At 41.8% G+C, this 25,228-nt stretch overlaps 1 protein-coding gene across 1 annotated transcript in view; it reads left to right on the forward strand.

The window, feature by feature from the left end:
• The window catches only part of LOC129697442 (midasin-like), a 182,418-nt gene that overhangs the window by 144,730 nt on the left and 12,460 nt on the right, over positions 1 to 25,228 (forward strand). The window contains 19 exon segments of the mRNA XM_055636025.1: positions 219 to 324; positions 2,892 to 3,007; positions 3,222 to 3,707; positions 4,784 to 4,998; positions 5,101 to 5,232; positions 6,143 to 6,315; positions 7,494 to 7,655; positions 8,170 to 8,307; positions 9,561 to 9,699; positions 10,510 to 10,697; positions 11,810 to 11,953; positions 12,451 to 12,589; positions 13,818 to 14,125; positions 16,735 to 16,884; positions 19,315 to 19,416; positions 20,739 to 20,940; positions 21,085 to 21,252; positions 23,239 to 23,399; positions 24,566 to 24,655. Of these exon segments, the coding sequence (XP_055492000.1) occupies positions 219 to 324; positions 2,892 to 3,007; positions 3,222 to 3,707; positions 4,784 to 4,998; positions 5,101 to 5,232; positions 6,143 to 6,315; positions 7,494 to 7,655; positions 8,170 to 8,307; positions 9,561 to 9,699; positions 10,510 to 10,697; positions 11,810 to 11,953; positions 12,451 to 12,589; positions 13,818 to 14,125; positions 16,735 to 16,884; positions 19,315 to 19,416; positions 20,739 to 20,940; positions 21,085 to 21,252; positions 23,239 to 23,399; positions 24,566 to 24,655 (3,319 nt within the window).

The following is a 25,228-nucleotide window of genomic DNA, read 5'->3' on the forward strand; positions in this document are numbered from 1 at the left end:
TGGGAAAATACATGGATAGATTAGGTTTAGAGGAAGATGGACCAAACACAGGCAGGTGGAACTAGTGTAGTTGTGGCATGTTGGGCGGTGTTGACAAGTTGGGCAGAAGGACCTGCTTCCACACTGTATGACTCTACAATTCAGTTTAATGAAAAATCTATTTTCCTTCATGATTTGCTGTTGGACCTGTCTTGAATTGTTGTTTGTTAATGTTGCAGGCTGTTCCAGGAAATCTCTGCTGCATGGGGTGGTTGTCAGAAGTACTTCTACCAGTCCCTGGCACGGCGGGCTGGTCTCCAGGCAGCGATGCGTACTCCTGCAAAGGTAATGATAACTCTTGTGGCTTTGTGGGCATGGGTTTGTAGAATTTGTGGCAAACAATTCCACAGATTCACCACAATACAATACAATACAATACCGTTTATTTGTCATTTGAACCTCACATGAAGTTCAAACGAAATTTGGTTTCTGCAGTCATACAAGAAAAGAACCAAGACACACACCAACACAATTTACACAAACATCCATCACAGTGAATCTCCTCCTCACTGTGATGGAAGGCAAAGTCTTGTCTCTCCCCTGCTCTCCCTCTCCCGAAGTCAAAGTCACAGCCCCCGGCGGGCGCTAGCAAGTCCTACAGCCACTTAAAGCCACACCGGGCGATGTAAGGCCCTGCCCCGGGTCTTGATGTTGGAGCCCCCGGCGGGCGCTAGCAAGTCCGCGGCCATTTAAAGCCGCGCCGGGCGATGTAATGCCCCGCTCCAGATCACTCTCATCCCGCAATTCGAGCGGGAGAAGTCGCCGTTGCCGGTGCCACGCAAAGCGGTCTCCCACCATCCACCGGAGTCGGGTCGCAGCCGCACGCCACCACAGCTCTCCACGCTCCGAAGCCAGCCAGCTCCACGATGGTAGGGCCGCAGCCTCCGTGACTTGAGCTGTCGTTCCGGTTGGAGGCCCCTCCACGGTGCTAGGCCCCAACGGCAACGGAGACCCGACACGGAAAAGGTCGGGTCCCCCGTACAGGGAAGAGATTTAAAAGTTTCCCCACCCACCCTCCCCCTCCCCCCCCCCCACCCACCCCCCGCCCCCCACACATACACAGTCAAAAACCCACCACAAACTATACACTCAACAGGACAATAAAATACAAAAAGACAGACGGACCGCAGAGGCCGCTGCGATGTCGGTCGCGCCACCACCCTCTCACTAAAGAAATGTCTCCTCAATCTCCTTCCTAAAAGTACATCCTTTAATTCTGAGGCTATGACCTCTAGTCCTAGCTTCTCCCACTCATGGAAACATCCTCTCCACATCCACTCGATCCAAGCCTTTCATTATTCTGTATGTTTCAATGAGGTCCCCCCTATGATGTGAAGGTACGAGATGAGAAAAGTTCGAGTATTTTGTCAACTTGGGGTAGATCACTTCATATTATGTCAGAATAATGAAAATGGTGGTCGGTTAATGGCATGATAGACAATAGGTGCAGGAGTAGGCCATTCGGCCCTTCGAGCCAGCACCGCCATTCAATGTGATCATGGCTGATCATCCCCAATCAGTACCCCATTCCTACCTTCTCCCCATTTCCCCTGACTCCGCTATTTTTAAGAGCCCTATCTAGCTCTCTCTTGAAAGCATCCAGATAACCGGCCTCCACCGCCCTCTGAGGCAGAGAATTCCACAGACTCGCCACTCTGTGAGAAAAAGTGTTTCCCTCGTCTCCGTTCTAAATTTGTGCAAGTATTTCAATGCTGTCGTACCTATAATGGAAAGTAGTTTTAATGTAAGTGTTTCTATAATGTACAACTATATAATAGTCTACCATTAGTGCTTTACTGCTAGCAAGCTGGAGGTAATGAATTCAAGATAGTTAGTAGCGAACAGAAGCCCAATAATAATTGGTAGCAATGGTGTTGATTAGTAGACAAAAAGGATCACGTGCGTACACATGTTGTTCCTTGCTGTTGGCGTCTACAGTGGATCATTATCATTTAAGCTGCTTATGCTGTTTAAGGGACTGACTGCTCAATTTAACTAAGAATAATATTTAAACAACAGTAATCTTTTAATAATATTAAAGACACATGTTTTTAACTCGTTAAAGATGCCAGTACGCCCTGGTGGCGCATATCATCACAAAAAAGCACAGTTTAGTAAGTGATCAGAATCTCAAAATAATTGGTAGTGAAAAGATCCCCAGCGATAGTTGGCGCTGAACAGAACCCAGCCTGAAGAAAGTGTTGACAAGGGAAACTGCTGATGCTGGAATCGTGCGTAAAACACAAAGTGCTGGATTAACTCAGCAGATCATGCAGCATCTCTGGAGGATATGGATAGGTGACTTTTCAGTTTGGGATCTGCCTTCAGACTGAAGAAGGGTACTGACTTAATGTCACCTGACCATGTGATATCCACCTATATTGCTGAGTTTAGGTTAAAGATGCAGCCCAGAAACAGGTTTCTTCAGCCCATGCCTACCAGCGATCCCCGCACACCAACGCTATCCTACACACACACACACACACACACACACACGCTACACACACACACACACACACACACACACACACACACACACACACACACACACACACACACACACACACACACACACACACACACACACACACACACACACACACACACACACACACACACACACACACACACACACACACACACACACACACACACACACACACACACACACACGGGACAATTTACAATTACGGCTCGAACCTGGGTCTCTGGCGCTGTAAGGCAGCATCTCTACCGCTGCGCCACCATGCCGCATAGCAGTATAAGCTTTGTAAGTTAGTCTTGCTCCTTACTACATTCCGTTGCATTCTGTTGTTTTTTTGCTGTTACTATATTCTCGTTGGGTTTTGTAGGAAATCGGCTTGGGTGCTGTCGACCGTTGTCAAGGATTTACTGCTCATCTTTTGAAACTGTTGATCAAACAAAGGCAACGACTAACGAGACTAACTGAGCAGTGGGTCAGCTTAAGGTATGTTGACTGTATAAAACTCAGCTTGAAATGGTATATTTTTATTGGCGTAAATAAACTTTGAATTCCCCCGTGTGTACTTTATGTAGTCCTTATCTAGTTGTAGTTATTTCACTGGAGCAAGTGTATTTTACATTTTGTATTTAACTGCTTTAACACCCAAGTATACATTTAAGTCTTGCACTGAATTCTCCTTTTTAATTATCTGTACCAGACATCTGATGAAAAGCATCCAGAAAATTCGGGAGAGATTGGCAGGATTGCAGGATCATGATGTAGCTCTCCCCCCTCAGAATGGTGTGAGGCTTTGGATGAACCAACTTCGCACTCTCTTAATGAAACTTGTGATGACTTTGGAGCAAACTTCGTGGTTTCTTCAGTGTTGCCCAAAAGACCAGTCGGCCGTAGCACATCGGGGCAATCCAATGGGTGCTCAAAAAATGGATAGTTGTGAAGGAGACTCGGGTGATGCCAATGTGGCAGCATCCTCTCAGCCTGAGCACTTTGTCCAACTGCACCTTGCGTTCCCTACTCCCTTGGTTGACGATGACTTACCCGATGCTTGTAAAATGCGGCAAGGCGATGCAGTGTGGAAGAAAATGACCCAACAGGTCGCAGACACGCTGAAAGATGTCAAGGTCGCAAAGGCAGAAGTAGATGAAATGAGCCAGCAAACTAGCAAAATCTTGCTGTATTCATGGTAAGTGGTAATTTCACAAAAACATCAGTTTTGGTGGCCTGTTGTTTAAGATGCTGGAAAAATCGAAGGTAGACAAAAATGCTGGAGAAACTCAGCGGGTGAGGCGGCATCTATGGAGCGAAGGGATAGGTGACGTTTCGGGTCGAGACCCTTCTTCAGTTTTGGTGGCGAGATAATTTGGATACTTGATATACAGATGTGGAGATTAGTGTTCATACTCTTCCTGTCCTGGAAATAGGAATTTTAGAGCAAAACACCTCCATCTGGCGGATGTGCCAATTAGGGATTGAATCCCACTAACTAGTTTCAATCAGGAACACTGAAGGGACTCGTCTGCAGCTCCTGCTATCAATTTTGTTATTGCTGAAAGTATCTCAAGTGGACTTGTTAAATCTACCTGCATCCCGAGTCAACAGTGGATTAGATGCAAGGCCTGCATTTTCCCTCTGCTGTGTTGGATATTGAATCAAGAACTTGTTTGAATAATCTTCGCGAAGATGGGCAAGGTTTGAAGGGATATCGACCAGGTGCCGGCAAGTGGGACAAGTTTGATTGCACAACTTGATCAGCGTGGTGAAGTTGGGCCAAAGGGACTGTTTCCATGCTGTATAACTCTGTTGCTTACAGGGTTAAATCACTGAAGCATTGAGGAGCCCCAAGAAACTGCTGAGAAATCTTGAACGAAGAACAAAGCACTAGAGGAATTCAGTAGGTTAGGCAGAAATGTGAATGGAATGGACAAACAATGCTTTTGGTTAGGATACCTCTTCGGAGTGGAGTAGGGAAGAGAAAGCTGAAAAAGAAGTGGGGGGGCTGACAAAGTCTGGTGTAGGTGGTTGCAGGTGAAGGGAGGTAATTGACAGATAAGTGACAAAGGCTAGAAATGAAAAGGAAACCAAAGAACACTAGGCAAGGAAAAAGAGGGAATGAAAACAGAGGGAAGGGAATGGGTAGAAGGGGCGGAGGAGGGGAAAGGGCGGGGGTGAAGAATTATGAGACGGGTATGAGCATACAAAGGTGGCAGTAGAAATTGCTTTTGTGTGGAAACAATGTGATTCCTTTTTGTTTATCGGCAGGACATGTTTTGAGACTTGTACTTCTGGGATGAATTGCCTGCGTAGAACCATAGTTCAACTACAAGATCTACAGGCTGCTTTTGTTGTTTCTGGCTCCCAGAACACTTGCTGTCCTGCATTGTTCAGGAGTCTGGAATATATTAAGGAGGAAGCTACCTGTGCAGTGACCGAATTTGCAACCTGGGAGAAAGAACTCTTAAATCAGACTTTTGATGGTAAGAATTAAATTTGTGCATTAGTGAATATCCCCAGTTTTCTGTAAATTAAATCTGCCATGATGCACATTATGACCTATTTGCATGTTCTTTAAACTCAAGATTCTAGTGTGGATTCGGCAATGGATTTCTCCCCACTGGTGGAACCAGCTATTAACACAGTGCTTTGTGCTGTGCAGACTATAGTGAAAGGGCAGATGGAAGAAACGGAACAGGAACAAGAGCAAGTCATTGGTAGGCAATGTTGTTCTTACAGTCATGACAGCTTCAACCATCAAGTTCTTGAACACTACGAACACCAACTAAACTATAAGCTGTCTTCATTGCATTAGAGATTTTATAAGGGATAGGAGTAGAATTAGGCCATTTGACCTATCAAGTCTACTCCATCATTCAATCATGATTGATCTATCTCTCGCTCCGAACCCCATTCCCCTGCCTTCTCCCCATAACCTCTGACACTAGTACAAATGAAGAAGGATTTGGGGCTTTTGTTTTGCATTAATAATGCTTCTTAATTTATTGAACATTTGTTTATCGTGTTATCTAATGAGTATTGTGTTACTGACCTGGTACATGTGACAATTAAACACTCTTGACTCTCTTGAATGTTGCATGAATGTAAGATGAAAGATTAAGTCAGAACTTAACTTGAATGACTACAATTGCCACCACCTAAAAACTGTTGCGTCCCGACTTTCTCGCTGGCAGAAGGCTGCTGATGCTCTTCCTAAGTTCATAAGTTCTAGGAGCAGCATTAGGCCATTCACCCCCATCACATCTACTCTGCCATTTAATCATGGGTGATCTATCTTTCCCCCTCAACCCCATTCTCCTGCCTTCGCCCCATCCTACTCCTACTCTTGTATCATGGAAAGTTTGAAAGGAAATGTCCAATTTTTAGATTGGCATGAATAGCTTCCTGAACCTATTGTTGAGGATAGTTTATAACAGCTAAGTACACATAGCATTCAGGTCCAGTTTGCTTTGCACGTTGGCTAAACTTAACAACAAATATAGCTAGTTTATTCCACACACACTTCATGCTGTTGCATCCATGTTGAAAAGTAAAATTTGTGACATTCAATGTAAATGCATTGTTATATCATCAGTTACTTAATATTACTGTTTTAATGTACTGCAGAAAATGAAAATAATGAAGGTAAAGTTCAGTCCGGATACTTAAGCAAATGTTTGGAGCATCAATTGGCAAACAACATCACTTCCTTAAACCTGCAGAAAGTTACTGCTGTGGTTTCAGACCTTCTGAAAAAGCTCATAGATTATCGCCAAGAGTGCACAGTGGAAGAGTACCAGGTTGGTTCTATGTTCAACTTTGCCTCTGGGTTACCAAGCTGCTCTCATCAACTACAAGCTGAGTTAACAGAGTTCTGATATTATCAATGTAAAAAAAATCATAGTTGTGTGTAATCAATTAAATTTAATTCAAAGGTAGACATTAAATGCGGGACAGAATCTGAAGAAGGGTCTCGACCCGAAACGTCACCCATTCCTTCTCTCCAAAGATGCTGCCTAGTCCGCTGAGTTGTCCAGCATTTTGTGTCTACCATTGATTTAAACCAGCATCTGCAGTTCTTTCCTATAAATTTAATTTAGTTTGTTATTCTTACAGTTAGGGTTATATTACCATGGTCGTGGAGTTACACATGACGGAAATAGTTCCTTTTAACCCAATTGTATACGTACCAACCCTCCAGTACCTAAATGTACCAATTCTGTTTACCAACTTTATGTCATTGACTTCTCAAGTGATTGAGTTTGAGGGGCCCATCTTGAGTATCTCCCTCCTCACATTTGCTGAGGCAGATTTCAGCCACCCTTTTAGGTGGGGAGAATATCGGTTCCTAAAACCCCTCCAAATATCTTGTGCCTTGGCTTAAGCTTTGTTTAGAGGAATGGTTATGGGGAAAGGATTTTCATTAACTACCCTTTCTATGCCCTTCTATATTATTGAGTTTTAAAACTATTTCTTGATTTCTGTAGGCAGGGCGAACAATGAAATCTCAATGCCTTTTAAATAACTTTAATATTGCAATTTGCAAAAGTCTGTGTCATGTATACTTTAGTTGGCAACGCTTTTCACTCTAATCCCAAATAGAACTTTGAAGAGCCCATGGAGTAAGTAGATGATTGGCAAAATGTGACCGTTCCCTGTAGAGATTATAACTTAAATTGGCATCACTCTAGCAAGTAACTTGGTGCTCAACAACATTATTGTTGACCATTTCTCTGCAGTATCTGTGACGAGTAACAAAAATCAGAGACAAGCCCCTGCAAATTTGCTGCCCACATATTGGGCTGAGATCTCAATTTTGCTCTTGTCTTTGACAGATCATTAAAAATTCATGGTGAGGGAGACATTTAATTTCCTTTGATAAACATGATCTTTTATCTGGTTTATTTAGTTGCATTACATTCGAGCCATAAGTTGGGGAATTGCATCTAAATATCTTTTTTATAAATTCCGTCCATAGATGTTCAATCAAAACTGCCGTAGCATTGTGCGACTTCTACCCATGTTGACTTCCTACTCCGAACTTGCCCTCTATTACCTATCAGTGTCCATCACAACTCATAGAAGCACTGGAAAATTGCTGTCCATTTTGGCTCATTTATTTACGGACCTTGCTGTGAAGGTATGTTGAAGTTTCAGATCCATTCTTCAGTTTGGGACATAGGACAATAAAACACTCTTGACTCTTGAGATTGTTTCAACTTTTTTTTCCTATCTATTTAAAATTACATGATCTCCCAAATATCTGTTCTACTCCTTCCATAAAGGATAAAAGTTGTTCTTTATATCTAATTTTTTTCCTCATTCGGAAAAATAAATGTGCATGAAAGTTGAACTTACAAACGTAGAGATATGACTAAGTTTTTCCATATTTTATCTTTTAAAATGAAACTAGAATATTTCATTAAAATATTGGCTTGTATCATTATTATTTAACTGCAATGTACTGGGGAAATTGTACTTATTTGAAATCTTTTTTTAATGTAAAATTTGGTTTCATTGTATCAGCTGTCACACTTGGCAGAACATAAGAATTTGGGGAAGGAGAAGTCGGCTGAAATGTGGTTTTCATTTGAATGGTTTAACGAATTGTGGAGGTGACAATGTTATCATGAGGGATGTCTCTTTATTTCCAGGGATTCTGCCTTCCCAAAGAACTGATGGAGGATGCGATGGGAGAAGGTGCAACCCAATTCCATGACAATGAGGGTGGTGGGATTGGAGAAGGTGAAGGGGTGAAAGACGTTAGCGACAAGATAGAAAACGAAGACCAGGTATGGTTTTTGGTTTTTTTTAATCTTCACATACTGCAAGATGTAACTTCAAAAAATGATCTACACATTCTAAAATTATGATCTGCACAATGGAAACTTGCATCAATTGTTTCTGTGGCTGTCGAGAAGCACCTCTCAACAACTGACTAACCAATAATATAAAAGAAAAAAAAAATGTCCTTTTAACAAAGGTTTTGTGTGTGTGTATTTTTAATTTCTGTAGTGTCGTGTGTTATACTGAAGGTTAGTATTAATGCTTTGTTTCATCAAGTATGTCATTGTAATTGAACAGCAAGATTGATTACTGACATTTTCAGTGTGGCTTGAATTTTGTATTGTTTGAAGAAATCATTGGCAGATCAGGTATAATATGACTCCATGTATAATCCAACCTCCCTACCCATTATTCCTCATTTATCTTGGCTGTGTCCAAAATACTGCCTCGGGAGGTGGAAATCAGCTTAATTTTCTACATCTAATTAATTACATCTGGCAGCCTCTGCTGTAAAACATTTGCCCCACATTCCTAAGGTTTAAATTTAGTGCAGGGGAAATGGCCAGTAGGCAGGACTTGGTATGAATGAACTTGTATCACAGTCAGAGTCAATGGTTTTAGTGAGGAGCTTGGCGTTAGATTTGCAGTTGAAGGTATAATAGTGGAGGTTTTTACGGCAGAGATATAGATTCTTGATTACTACAGGTGTCGGAGGTTATGGGGAGAAGGCAGGAGAATGGGGTAAGGAGTGAGAGATAGATCAGTCATGATTGAATGTTGGAGTAGACTTGATGGGCTGAATGACCTAATTCTACTATCACATGACCTTATGAATAGGTTATCAAACGTGTTCCAAGAGTTGGAGAATCTGCAATAGTAATAGATGAATGAGTTCTGTTCTATACTCCTGGCTCCTACTTTGCCCCCGAGGCAGTGGTGAAATTTTAATTTGTCTCAATTGCTTACACTTCATGCAGCTGATAATCTTGCACTATTTAAATTATAAATCAATTGAATTCAGATGAAAAGGGAAAATCTGCAATTCAGCCTAATTCTATGGCTATTCTTTTTATCATCTCACTGCCTTTCTCAACCCCCCATTGCCTCCTTTCTCGGTCATTCCTGCTCCTCCTGGAAAATCTGAATTTGAATTTCTCTCCATTGCTGAAATAAAATTTGAGCAAAATTCTGAACTGGGTCATTCAATGATGACTTGGTCATTGTGGTCAATGAAACATCGTGTTTTTCCTGTGTTCAGGTGGAAGATAACTTCTCCAAAGACCAAGGAAAGAAAGAGGATCCAGAAAATATGCCAGACATTAAAGATGAAGAAGAGGCCATAGAAATGTCTGAGGATTTTGAGGGAAAGCTGCACGATGGCGAGCCTAAAGAACAAGGTTGGTTCTTATGTCATGCTTTGAGGAAAGTTTGAACTCGGCCGAAATGTCAAATAGAATGAAAACCTTTGTAAAAAGAACTCTTGGGCATTGAAACAGGCTCTTCAGCCCAACTCATTCATGCCAACCAAGATGCCAATATATTGGTTACAAATAAAGAGTGGCTTATCTGCATCACACCACTAAAATATTGATTTGGACTAGAAAGTTGCAGCTTTTTGAAAGTTACTTGGAATGCAGCCTAAGAAACATGAATGTAGGATTCACATTGTTTTTTAACCTTGCTGTGCTTTGTTAGTCACATGAAATTTGCTAGTTCATTATGAATACTGAATGGCAGCATCATCAAGTTAGCAGTCGCAATCCTTACTGTTTACTAAGTATTTGTAGATTCTAGTTTGTATCCTAACCCATTGAGTTGCTACCTTAAATAACTCTTGACATCCAGATTTTCAGTCTGGTTCCATTGTAAATGATTATAGAATTGGAGCACCCAGACCTAGCAACAATTCACACTTAATTGTAGATTGATTTCAATTTAGAATCTACCTTGAGTACAGTGAAATTCTTTAAGATATGGTTTGAAAATCTCAAATTCATATTTCTAAGTAAGTGAATGTTCCACTTGGTGGTTTTTGAATTTTGAAATCTGTATAATGCAATTACACTGCTCGAGCTGCTGGGTTTGAAATGGACTACTTAATCAAATTAATACAAATACTGTACTTGTGTTTTAGTGCTGTTCTGAAATGAACAGTGACAGGATCTGCATCTGGAATATATATATATTGCTGATTTTCTTTTCAACAGGAGAGAAAGATAATGATGAAAAATCAGATAGTGAAGAGGAAATAGAACTGGATAAACAGATGGGTGACCTGGGAGATGCTGAAGCTGACAAACTGGATGAAAGACTTTGGGGAGATGATGATGATGATGATGATGATGACGACAATGCTAATGAGAAGCCTGAGGAAAGTGGACCAGGGATGGATATGGTAAGATGTCGAGCATTAGCAAAGCTGCGTAAAGCCCCTTTCTAACTTCAACATTAATTGGTGATCTTTGATATTGAGTCAGAATCATACAGCAAGGAAACTGGGCCCTTTGGCCCAGCTCTTCAATGCCGATTGAGGTGCCTCATCTAAGCTAGTCCCATTTGCCTGCTATTGGCCTGTATCCCTCTACATCTTCCCTGTCCATGTACCTGTCCAAATATGCTTTTGAATGTTATTTTTAAACCTCCCTCAACGTGTTCCTCTGGCAGGTCGTTCCATGTGCTAACCACTCTGTGTGGAAAATGTTGCTTCTCTGGCTTTATTACTGGCTCTCACCCTATCTATTCCCCTCATGATTTTATACACCTTTATAAGATTACACCTCTGCCTCCTGTGCTTCCCAAGTAATAAAGTACTACTGTTCCCAACAGCTCTCCCTGTAGCTTAGGCCTTCCAATCCAGGCATCATCCTTGTAAATCATCTATCTGCTCTTTCTAGGTTAATGGCATCTTTCCCAAAACTGAACACAATGCTCCAAGTACGGCTTCACCAACATTTTGTACGACAGTAACTTAATGTCCCACCCTCTATACTCAATACTCTGACTGATGATGGTTGGCATGCCAAAAGCTGCATTCAGCTCCCTGTCTACCACCGATGCCGTTTACAAGGATATATGCTTGTGGTGGATCTCCCTGCTCTACAGCACTCCCTTAGACCTTAGAATGAAAGTTGCATACTGTGAAAGCCCTGCCCTGGTTTAACTTCCCAAAATGCAAGACCTTGCACATATCTGAATTAAACTCCATTCACCATTCTCGGTCCAGTTCGAGAAACAACCTTCCATCACCACCCTCTGCTGCCAACCATGAAGTCACTTCTCTGTCCATTTAACTAGCACTCCCTGCATCCCATGTGATCATCTATTTCTGGAGGTTGTACGGGTGTTGGGGGTTATAAGGAGAAGGCAGGAGAATGGGGTTAGATCAGCCATGATTGAATGGAGGAGGAGACTTGATGGTCCGAATGCCCTAGCTCTGCTCCTATCACTAATGATCTTATGACTTTATGAGACTTGCTCGTAATCTTGGCTGTTAACTCTTTATTACAGGAACAGTCAGAACTTGTTGCTAAAGATGACAATGTGGACGCAGCCAACAAAAATGACAAAGACACAAAAAGCCGACAGGAGGAGGAGAAGGATACTGAGCTGAGTGAAGAAAGCATAGATAAAATCCATGAACAATTGGATGAGGTAGTAACATGTTTCCAAATAAGTGCTTGTACGCAGTAAAATAAGTAGCAAATGTGCATATTTAGTCTAAGTTTTTTTAGTTTAGAGATACAGCGCGGAAACAGGCTCTTCGGCCCACTCAGTCTGCATTGACCAGCGATCCCCGGGCATTAACACTATCCTACACACATGGAAAATTTACACTTATACCAAACCAATTAACCTACAAACCTGTACGCCTTTGGACTGTGGGAGGAAACCGAAGATCTCGGAGAAAGGTTATGGGGAGAACGTACAAACTCCGTACAGACAGCACCTGTAGTTGGGATTGAACCCGGGTCTCCTCGCTGCAAGTACTGTAAGGCAGCAACTCTACCACTGCGCTACCGTGACCGCACATAAACATAGTTGGTTATTGCAGTGTTGGGGGAAACAAGATCATTTGATCAAACGTGGACTATTTTGATGGAATTTAAAATGAAAATCTATCTTTGTTTCCATGTGTTTTGTTATTTCAGCGTGAGTATGATCAAAATGAAATAGACCCTTATCAGGGCAACCAGAAGCAACCAGACGTTGAGGCCTTGGATCTACCTGAAGATCTCAATCTCGAAAACCAAGATGGAGAAGAAAGTGACAATGAGAAGGAGGAAGAAGGTATTGAGTTTGTTAGCTGTGGGGCTGCCTTTCACCAATGCACAATACTGTAGAGAACTAGGTTTTGCAATATTCAGGCTATATGTTTATTTCGCTTTTGAAAAATGAATGCAATACTGGATTGATTCTATGGATTAGTCCAATCCTCCTTTGCCCAAGAGCTATTGCAACTTTGTCTTCCAGCAGTCGTTACCGGATACAGATCAAGAGCAAGAATGCTGGCTGCTTTCATTCCAAATTGGATGGAAAATAGCTGCAAGCTTCCCTGTGCTGTCCAGCAAACAGTTTGGGTGGCCAGGGTGTGAGGTTATGGATGGGATTATGAATGTGAAAAGTTAATATGAAAGATTTAAATCAAATCAATTTGACGTTGAAACGTGTATATGGCTTTTGGTGTTCATAAAAAAGGGGCTTAATTTTACTCTGTCCTAGAACATTGAACAGCACAGCACAAGTACAGACCCTTCGACCCACATTGTCTGTGCCAAATATGATGTCAAAACCATCTCTTACCTACCTGCACATAATCCGTATCACCCCAATGCCTGCGGATCCTTATGCCTTTTCAAAGGCTCTGAAATCTTATTTATCTCAACCACCCAGCCTGGCAGTGCGTTCCAAGGGCTCATCACCCTTTGTGTGTATTTTATTTTAAAGTTACCCTGCCCATCTCCTCTAAACTTTGTCCCCCTCACCTTAAAGCTATGCTCTCCGGCATTTGTTTTTTTTCCATCCTGTTAGAAGATTCTGACTGTCTACCCTATCTATGCCTATCATAATTTTATGTACTTCTATTCTGTTTCTCCACAACCTCCGGCGTTCCAGAGGAAACAAACCAGGTCTGTCCAACCTGTCCCTCTGGCTGATACCTCCTTGATTAATAAGAGTCTCCAGGGTTATGGCGAGAAGACAGGAGAATGTAAATTTCGTTGTACATGGTTCATGTTACAATGACAATAAAGAAACTATTCTATTCTATTCTATTGAGGGGGCAAAAGATAGATCGGCCATGATTGAATGGCGCAGCAGACTTCATGGGCCAAATAGCCTAATTCTGCTCCTATAAGTTATGAATTTATGAATCCAGGCATCATTCTGGTCCTATTACCTTTTGTCCTACAACTGTTTATTCCATTGTTTTTTGACTACCGCTTCCATTTTAAAGTCTTGAATTTTCTACTATTGGACTGCTACAATGTGTGTTGAATGTTTTTTTTGCTTTATAAAGGGGACGATCCATTCAATATAGATGAAAAACTAACAGATTTCAACGAGATCCCTGCGGATGAGGAAGACCAGACAATGGAGGAGAGTAATGAACAAGAGCAAAATGATCGTGCTCAGACGGCGGATGAAACTGATGAGAAAACGCAGGAGGAGGATGGCGATGAGGAAAAAAGTGAATGCCAAGATCAAGAACCCTCAGAGGAAGAAACACCTGAAAACGTAGAAGACGAACAACTGCCTAAACAGGATGAACAAAGGGAACCTGGCAGGGAGGAGGCAGGAGGTCCTGATGAAGAGCTAGAGTCAAAAGTGAGATTTCTTGCTTTTTGGTCTGGTATTTATGTTGAGAGAACAAGCAGTGATTTGCTTTTATATAACATGTTTAATGAAGGGGCAGGTGACCTTCCCGGTATCAGCCTGATTCCGGTAATCAGACAGTAGTAAGTAAATCCATGTTGGACATAGGGCAATTATTTGGCAATTTTAGGCCAATCATCTTCACTGTGTGAAAATGCATGGCAATATGGATTTCCATTAGTGCCAGGTGCTTGATTTAATGATTTAGTATTTTGGAATTGCAAAATTCAAATTTATTTTGTTACTCTGTGGTTTTTTCATGCCGGAAGGAGAAGATTGGAGGTAATTTCAATGTTTATTAAGTACCTAACCTATTCAAACTTGATTCATTGACATCTGAATATTTGGATTTCAAAACCACAGAGTAACAAAATAAATTTGAATTTTGCAATTCCAAAATACTAAATCATTAAATCAAGCACCTGGCACTAATGGAAATCCATATTGCCATGCATATTCACACAGTGAAGATGATGGGTTGGACAGGCTAGATGCAGGAAGATTGTTCCCGATGTTAGGGAAGTCCAGGACAAGGGGTCACAGCTTAAGGATAAGGGGGAAATCCTTTAAAATCGAGATGAGAAGAACTTTTTTCACGCAGAGAGTGGTGAATCTCTGGAACTCTCTGCCACAGAGGGTAGTTGAGGCCAGTTCATTGGCTATATTTAAGAGGGAGTTAGATGTGGCCCTTGTGGCTAAGGGGATCAGGGGGTATGGAGAGAAGGCAGGTACGGGATACTGAGTTGGATGATCAGCCATGATCATATTGAATGGCGGTGCAGGCTCGAAGGGCCGAATGGCCTACTCCTGCACCTAATTTCTATGTTTCTATGATAGGGCAATTATTTGGCAATTTTAGGCCAATGTTCAACATGGATCTACTTACTGATTACCTGATTACCGGAATCAGGCTGATACCTGGATTTCATTGCATTCTCTTGTAACTTGTAAATAGGAATTGGTGGCCTCTTTGGTAATATAGCATAGCAATGAGCATAGAAGTGTGTAGTTGTCCAAATTTACCAAAATCTCTTGACCTCTGTGAAGTAGCTGATCTGTTAGTTAATAATACTTGACGTGCTACTTCATTGAGCACCCCTAGCATGGAAAGACATGTTACGGTGTAGGTACTCATTTAACAGCTGGGTTAATGGTTTACCTTGAACCATCAAATGTAATTAGCATGTAACGTTTGAGACTTGTGAGAGTTAGTTGATTACATCAGAACTCCATGAATTCACTAGCTGGATCAACTTCCTGTATCTTGTGGATCAAACACGGCATTATTTTGGAATCTTGTAGAAGACTCAAGGCCGCTTTCTATTGCTTGCTCATCAACATCTTTATTGAAAGAAAGATGCTTTGCAAATTAAGATGTATTTATCCATTTGCTTTGTTGGGTGAAGATGCCCATATAAAACATTTGAGCCAGATTGGCTGGACTTTTTCAGTGCGCTGGGATGTTTATTCGTGGTTGAGGTCAAAGTATTCATGGAACTCCATGACATCAGCCTGACGGACAGCCAGTCTAATATGGAATTGTGAGCACCTTACCTGTTAGTTGTGGAACTGCTTAGCAGTTCATTACCTGCTCTTGATGGTCTGCAAACAAGTCACCCAATGTTGCTTCCTCATTCAAATTGCATATCAAAGCTTCAGTTTCCAGTTACAGTATTGCATGCAGTTCTGGTCACCCCATTACAGGAAGGATATGGAGACTTTAGAAAGGGGGCAGATAACATTTACCAACATTTTGCCTGGATTAAGGAGTTTTAAGCTACAGAAGAGTTGGACAGGCTTGGAATATTTTCTCTGGAATGGCAGAGGTTGCAGGGAGGCCTGATAGAAGTAGATAAAATGATGAGGTATAAATTGGGTAGACAGCCAGAACATTTTTCCCAGGATGGAAAAATCAAATGCTAGAGTGCTTTAAGGTTAGAGGGACAAAGTTTAAAGGAGATATGCAGGGCACGTTCATCACACTGAGGGTGGTGCGTGCCTGCAACGCGTTGCCAGGGTTGTAGTTGAGGTATCTGTGACAGTGGCATTGAAGAGATTCTTGGATAGGCAGATGGATATGCAGGCAATGGATGGATATCGATTACATGCAGGCAGGTAAGATTTGATCTTGGCATCCTGTTTGGCACAGACGCTGTGGGCTAAAGGGTCTGTTACTGTGCCGCACTGTTCTATGTTCACAGCGATAGGCAAGTGTCCTTTACTCAGTAATCTAATGTGAGTTGCAATTTTGAGTTGACAAGTGATAAACTGCATTTGACATTCAGACCTTGGGTAACTCGCACTTGTGCATTTTGTTTTAGACCACTTTACAGGCACCCGGGGTCCTGATTGGGGATGATCAGCCATGATCACATTGAATGGCGGTGCTGGCTCAAAGGGTCGAATGGCCTACTCCTGCACCTATTGTCTATTGTCTATTTACAAATTTGTGAACTTGTTCGTTATTGCTGCCTCGTTGAAATTGATGGAAACCAGCTTAAGGAAAGATTATTTTTATTGTGTTTGGGTTCATTTTGCCTCAATGATTTTTTTTTTTTTAGAAAGATGACAATGCAGAAGACCAGGACGTTCCAGAGTCCAAGCAACGCATGGAGCATGAAGCTGCAGGGAAAACTGGGGACGAGAACCTTCAGAGTGATACAGCTGTGGAACTGGCAGGATCTGCAACGGAGAAAGACCAGGCTAAGGAGGTACAACAGATCATGGAGAATCATAGAGCGTGGAAACACAGGCAACATGTACAGGCCAACATGTCCCAGCTACAATAATCCCACCTGCCCGCATTTGGTTCATATCCCTCCATACCTGTCCTATCCATGGACCTGGCTAACTGTTTCTTAAATGTTGGGATAGTCCCTGCCTCAACTACCTCCTCTGGCAGCTTGTTCCATACACACACCACCCTCTGTGAGAAAAGATTACCTCTCAGATTCCTATTATATCTTTTCCCCTTCACCTTAAACCTATACTGTACTGCCATGTGCCAGTACACAGTGGGCATTCATGCACAATTTGGTATTGCTCTTGTTTTATATAAAATGGCATGAGTTCTCTGAGTTTACATTTGTAAAACAGACTTTGCCTGAAGAAGGTCATCTGAACAAGATGTTATATATTCCAGAATGGTTCACTAGATTCGGTCAGCCATTATTTAAGATGGGGTGGAGGGGAAAATGGAGAACTGTCGACCAGTTAGCGTGACATCCGTGGCAGATAATAATAATAATAATAATAATAATAATAGTAATAATATATTTTATTGTCATTACACATAAGTGCAACGAGATTTGGTATGCAGCTTCCATCCGATGTCATAACTTAAATAATTAATAAAATTTAGATACCCCGAGAACATGGATTATAAAAAGAACATTACAACAGTAAATAGTCAAAACAGTTCAAACAGACTAAAGTGCAGATGTGTCTGTGCGACGTGACCATCCGAGGGAGACAGTCCAGGGGGAGATGGGGGGCACTCAGCAGGGCCGGTTCAGAGCCGCTATAACTCTGGGAATAAAGCTGTTCCTGAGTCTGGAGGTTCGGGCGTAGAAGGCCTTGTAACGTCTGCCGGAGGGAAGTAGTTCGAACAGTCCGTTACAAGGGTGTGAGGAGTCTTTGTGAATGCTGATGGCCTTCCTGAGGCACCGTGTGTGGTAGATGTCCTCCAAGGCTGGTAGCGGTGTCCCATTAATCTCCTGCACTCTGTGGACGACGCGCTGAAGAGCTCTCCTCTCCGCCTCCGTGCACCTGAGATACCACACAGAGATGCCATACGTTAATATGCTCTCTGTGGTGCAGCGGTAGAAGGTTGTCAGCAGCTGTTGGGGCAGACCAGTCTTTTTTAATGTTCTCAGGAAGAACAGTCATTGCTGTGCCTTCTTGACCAACGCAGCGGTGTTGGTGGACCATGTGAGGTCCTCTGAGATGTGAGTGCCACGAAAATTAAAGCTGGACACTCTCTCCACACTGTCCCCGTAGATGGAGATTGGGGCGTATTCTCCATTATGTGACCTCCTGAAGTCAATAATCAGCTCCTTGGTCTTAGCGGTGCCATTTCATATAAGACAAGAGATAAAATGTTGCTATGTGTTATTAAAGAAAAGATCATTACCTAATTCAGTTCCTAAACCTTTTTTAAAATACCCAGAGTCAACATAAATTTATGAAACTGAAATGATGTCTAGCAGGCCTCTCAGCTTTTTCTGAGGTTGTATATTGTTAAATAGATATGGGAGGGGCCTCGAGCATATGGTGAATTTGGAGTTGCAGAAGGCCGTTTGTACGATGACATAAGGTACTGAGCACCTGAGGTGGGGAGGGGGAGGGGGGTAAATGCTAATTGAGGATTCGTGAATGGATACAAAACGGGCCTTTTTTTGTATTGGGAAGCTATGATTATTGGAGATTTACAGAGATTAGTGCTGGTGAGATGGCATCTGAAATACTGTGTTGACACATAGCCTTCCTACCCAAGGATATTTGACGGACAGAATGCTAGGAAAGTTCATCGGATATATTGCTGAAGTGGGAGGGTGGAATTTTTCTAGGGAAGAAAGATTATGCAGTCTGTGCGTAGACATAATGCTTCCAAGCTGCAGATGGTGTAAATGTTGACCATGGCGGTGGTGTCCAGAGGCAAGGCTTGCATTCTTGGAGGTCGGCCATCCATGGGGATCTGCAAGTGGGCGCTGGGTCTTTGGAATTCAATCCAAAAGGTTTCTGGAGGCCCAGTTGTTTAAGTATATCAGAGATACCGATTGATAGGCTTTTGTTGTCCTAAATTTCAACTCGAGATTGTGGGTACGTGCAAAACAGTGATACCGAGGTAAAACATTTGCCAGAGTTTTAGTGGTGGAGTTGGTGGGAAGGGCACTTAACCAAATTATTATCCATAACCTTTTGAGCTTTCACTTAAGATTAATCCTTTATGAGTGCAGAATTGATTTCAAAAATATTCCACCCAGCAAAAAAATGGGAACTCAGGAGGGTGGAAAATGTTGAGAACAATTTACAGGAATCTGATTTAAACCATTTATCATCCACAATAGAAAAACATTGCCATGTACTGCATTTGCTATTACAGTGATGCCAAACAGTTTGTTTTATGTTGAATTTTGCAGGAACAAGGCTGTGGGGCTGCAGATGCTAATCAATCAGAGGGCCATGAATCCAAATTCACAGCAAGGGTCTCGTCTCAAAGACAATCTCGGGACAAAACACAGGTAAAAATGACTACTCCATTCATAGGAGTCTTTTGAGGAGTTTGCCAAATAGCTGACGTTTACTGTTTCACCATTCTCAATTACAAGCGCTTGAAGTTATAACGCAGTTCTGATGATTCAAAGGTTGTCCTTCAACAAAAGACGGTGCTTCAATTTTATTGGCAGATTAGAAGTACTTGGTTAACTCTGAAAATTCACCATGGGTTTCTGCAAAAGTCAGTCATTTGAGCGGTGCTGAAAGTAAGAATTTTGAGATTCTCTGAACTATCATCAAACTTTTTGGAGTATAGATCATCATTCTGGTCAAGCAGCAGGAATATTTTTTTAATTGAAATTGATCAGAGCATTGGCTGGAAATTAAAGCAACTTAATTATGTGGCTCTTACTGTGCAAATCATCTGGTGAAGTGGTAAAGAATAGTTGCCTCATGATTCTGGAATAGTCACGTCATTTATCTTTTTATTTTTCCCAAAGTTGTCTCATTGAAAACAACTTTTGCATTTTTAACCTTGGTGAGATTAGTGAATTGCTAAATATGTGCATTAATTACCTGTTTAGCAATTATGGAAGATAATCTTCCAATTTGTATTCTGTCTCCTTGTAATGACTTGTTAATTGGTAACGACCGTCCATCAAGATCAGTGACCCAGAAAACAAAAGTGTGAGGTTACGTAAGAAATTTTAAGGTTAAATTTGACTGTTTTACATTTAATCCTCAGTTAAATGTATCCCTACCTAGATATATCATGACATTGAAATTGCCTTTGTCTTTATCATTCCTCAATCCTTTAATCATGTTAAAGCAAAACGATAATAATCTTGTGGTTTGCTGAGGTCTCAGATCCTGCAGTTATCAACTTGTATTTCCAGTATTGCAATAAATTGTTAATTTGGAAATAAAATCTGGGTGTGTGTGCCACAAAATGCCCTTCTCTAGTAAATTGATACACCAAATGTGATCTATTTCTTAAACTACACAGAACTATGCAGTGGCATTGTGATTTCAGTTATTGCAACCTAATTATCGTACTGGTTTACAATGGAATCCCAGAGGACACCATGTCAGTTTTAAGATGGGATATATTACAATGTGTACAAATGATGAAGGGCCTTGCGTTCATCAAGTTTCTTGAGTTGTTATGCATTTCAAAACCCCAGAAGATTAGAATGCATCGCTGGACGTCAACAACCTCCTCCACAACGATCCATATCTATTATCTCTATTAGAGCATCACGGAAAAATTTATTGTACAATTTTGCTGCAAAAACCTGACCTGCATTTCTTACTAACCTTGTTGAAATCTGATTTTCCTTTCCCCTAGAGTTACAAGAGAAAACCTGGCCATGGTGATAATGAGAGGACAATGGGTGATCGCAATGAACGTGTGAGTAAGCGCCTCAAGACTGTGGAAGCTGACAGTGCACGTCAACAAGACACATCCCAGTCGGAACAGAAGGTCGATGAGGCTGACATTTATGAACATGTGAAAGAAGGATGTGATTCCTATGATACTCAAACCTATGGTAAGATCAAATTGTTCAAATTCCCGAACTACTGCTTTCCATCCATCTGATCTTTGCGTTCTGCTGGAGAAACTCTTATACTGTGTACGGGAGGAAGGGAGTTGCAAACCATTGCTCTAATTATTATAAAAATGCCCATTTTAGATGCAGCCACAACAGAGCAACAAAAAGTAGGTGGAGCAAGCCAGGAAGAGCAAGATGAAGAATCTGAATCCATTCAAATGGAAACCATTCAGGAAGAGGAACTGGAGTGTGTGGATGTACAGGAACTGAAGCCAGAGAAAGAAAGGCCGTCAACTACAACAGCATCAGGTAATTAAACACACAACCACAGTACGCCACACCTTTCAGCATTTTTCTACAGACAGTTCTGCTGAATGCAATTGATGCATTCCTAAGAAACCTTATGTTATAGAAAATCAGGTTATAAAAGATAATTGTGTCAATAGTGGAAAGGGGGTTGCGGGCAAGGGAGTTGTATATTTACATTAACAAGAGTATCATTGCACGTCTGTCAATAGAAGCAATTGGTTATCAATTTCAGTGGCCACCTGCGGTTACATTTGCAACAGTTTTTAAGAGAAACATGATTTTTTTTTCCCTATGCTGTTTTAATCCAAGACTTTTTCTGCTTAATTTCCAAAGTGCTTCTCTAGTTCCCAATCACAATCACGTTATTACCTGTTCGGTTCCTGTGATCAAATAGTGCTCCTTAATTCATCACCTATATTATATCCAATATAATAGCTGCTCCATTCTCTCAGAATATGACAGTCCCACCATCCCGAGAATTAACCGTGTAAACCTATGCTGCACTCCCTCAATAGCAAGAATGTCCTCACATTTGGAGACCAAATTTGCACACAATACTCCAGGTGTGGTCTCACTAGGGCCCTATACAACTGCAGAAGGACCTATTTGCTCCTATACTCTTGTTATTAAGACCAACATGCCATTCGCTTTCTTCACTGCCTGCTGTACCTGCATGCTTACTTTCATAGCCTGATGAACAAGGACCCCCAGATCCCGTTGTACTTCCCCATTTCCTAACTTGACACCATTTAGATAATAATCTGCTTCCTGTTTTTACCACCAGAGTGGAGAACCTCACATTTATCCACAATAAACTGCATCTGCCATGCATCTGCCCACTCTCCCAACCTGTCTAAGTCACCCTGCATTCTCATAGCATCCTCCTCACAGTTCACACTGCCACCCAGCTTTGTGTCGTCTGCAAATTTGCTTATGTTACTTGTAATCCCTTCATCCAAATCATTAATAAATATTGTAAATAGCTGCGGTCCCAGCATCGAGCCTTGCGGTATCCCACTAGTCACTGCCTGCCATTCTGAAAGGGACCCGTTAATCCCTACTCTTTGTTTCCTGTCTGCCAACCAATTTTCTATCCATGTCAGCACTCTACCCCCAATACCATGTGCCCTAATTTTGCCCACTAATCTCCTATGTGGGACCTTATCAAAGGCTTTCTGAAAGTCCAGGTACTCTACATCCACTGGCTCTCCTTTGTCTATTTTCCTAGTTACATCCTCAAAAAATTCCAGAAGATTAGTCAAGCATGATTTCCCCTTCGTAAATCCATGCTGACTCGGACCGATCCTGTTGCTGCTATCCAAATGTGCCGCTATTTCATCTTTTATGATTGACTCCAGCATCTTCCCACCACGATGTCAGGCTAACTGGTCTATAATTCCCTGTTTTCTCTCTCCTGCCTTTCTTAAAAAGTGGGATAATATTAGCTACCCTCCAATCCACAGGAACTGCTCCTGAATCTATAGAACATTGGAAAATGATCACCAATGCATCCACGATTTCTAGAGCCATTTCCTTAAGTACCCTGGGATGCAGATCATCAGGCCCTGGGGATTTATCAGCCTTCAGTCCCATCAGTCTACCCAACACCATTTCCTGCCTAATGTGGATTTCCTTCAGTTCCTCCGTCACCCCAGATCCTCTGGCCACTAGTACATCAGGAAGATTGTTTGTGTCCTCCTTAGGGAAGACGGATCCAAAGTACATGTTCAACTCATCTGCCATTTCCTTGTTCCTCATAATAAATCTACCCTTTTCAGTCTTCAAGGGTCCAACTTTGGTCTTAACTAATTTTTTCTCTTCGCATACCTAAATAAGCTTTTACTATCCTCCTTTATATTCTTGGCTAGCTTACCTTCGTACCTCATCTTTTCTCCCCGTATTGCCTTTTTAGTTATCTTCTGAAAAGCACTTTTACTCGGGTATGTTTGGGAGCATGTTTGTATTAACCCGTTGTGGTTATTGTAGGACATGACAGTCTTGAATCGGAGCTGCATCTTCCCAACACTGAAGATATGGATGTTACCAAAGATGACTTGTTGGACTCTGAAAAAGAATCGAAGCCTGAGAGAAGCAAGGAATCCACAATCCATACTGTGCACGACCTGTTAACTGAGGACATGGAACAAGTAGGAAACTTCAAGGGCATAATAATAATAATAATAATAGTTATGATAATGATAATAATAATTGTCATTCAAACATATAAGTATACATTTGAACGAAATGTCGTTCCTCACGGAGCTGAGGTGCAAGGTGCATAGTGGTTGATATTGATGTGAGGTGCCAGTGCAGCGCGTGCTTGCATATGCTTTAAGTGAGATGTATGTGCGTTGGGGGGCAGCAGGGTGTTCATTCTAACAGCCAGGGGGAAGAAGCTCTTGCACATCCTGGTGGTGCTGGCCTTGATGCTCCGGTGCCTCTTGCCGTACGGCAGAGGGGCAAAGAGTCCATGGGAGGGATGGGGGAAGTCCTTTATAATGTTGGAGGCATCTTTTGTTGAAAATGTCTGGAATGGATGGGATTAATTTGGTTAAAAGTTAATTTCAAGAGCTAAGTTTTGATGAATGATAGTTGTTGGAACATTGTGAATTTCTTAACAAGGAGGCTTGAAATGGTCACTTCCACCATGTTGCGGTTTACAGACCATGATCGGGGATGGGATGAATCTTTCATTGTTAAAGATGTGTTTTCTACCCTATCAAGGCACCTTGGGATTTTATATTTTTTAATCAAGTCTCCCCTGCCTTCCATCAGATACAAGAAAAACCTCTCCTAGCTTACATCCATAAGCCCATCCACATCAGGCATCAATCTGATCAATTCTCTGAACTGCTGCTAACATAAGTTCATACAGAATTAGGCCATTTGGCCCATTGAGTCTACGCCGTCATTTAATCATGGCTGATCTATCTTTCGTTTTCAACCCCATTCTCCTGCTTTCTCCCCATAACCTTTGACAAGAATTTCCTCCTAGTCTCCTTTCTAAAGGAGGTCAAATTAAATGAGTGTAATGGGATTCCTCCTGCACTGGGCCATGCTGGCTATCAGATCCTGCATTTCCAAATGTATGCAAATCCTATCCCTTAGATTTTGTTTTGCAATAATGTTGCCACCCCTGATGGAAGGTTGACCAGCTTATAGTTATCTAGCTTATCCCTGCTGCCCTTTTAAAATAAAAGGAACAACTTTAGCTGCCGCCCAGTCTCCTGGTATCTTACCAGCCACTAGCACGGACTCAAAACTCCGCCTTTTTTTTACTGTTTGGGGTTTGAGTGAAATGTTTGCTTTTCAGAGCGTCGTCCTTGATCCAGAGGAACTGCGTAAAAAGCTGGAAGAGCAACTGAATGCTTGGCAGAATGAAGAGGCAGGTGATCCAGAAAAGGTAAGTGATCAGCAGGTTTAATTATGTGTGGGAGGGAACTGCAGATACTGGTTTACACTGAAGATGGACACAGAATGCTGGAGTAACTCAGTGGGTCAGGCAGCATCTCTGGAGAGAAGGAATGGTTCTGGTCGGAACCCTTCATCAGACATGTCTGATTATAGGTCTTGACCTGAAACATCACCAATTCCTTTTCTCCAGAGATGCTGCCTGGCCTGCTAAGTTCCTCCAGCTTTTTGTGTCTATCGCTGTTTAATTACTTGAACTTCATTTTAATTTTGGCTGTGGAGATGCGGCCAGTTTGAGAGAGAAAAGATCAAGATAATATAATTCTCAAATGTGGGTACTGGCAGTTTTATTAAATGACTGTGGTATTTTGGTAAACTTCTTGAATTTCAATTGTACTCGGATGTTTGACTTTGAAATTCGCTGATTGATCACAGGAGTCATGAAAAATCAATTAAAGGACCAATTTTCTGCCAGGTTAGCTATTTCTGATCAAGGACTGTAAAAGTAGACAGATTCTTATCTGATCAATTTCCAGCGAAGCTGTTACAAAAATGCATGTGTATT

Source organism: Leucoraja erinacea, chromosome 5, assembly GCF_028641065.1.
Source record: "Leucoraja erinacea ecotype New England chromosome 5, Leri_hhj_1, whole genome shotgun sequence".
Classification (NCBI taxonomy): domain Eukaryota; kingdom Metazoa; phylum Chordata; class Chondrichthyes; order Rajiformes; family Rajidae; genus Leucoraja; species Leucoraja erinaceus.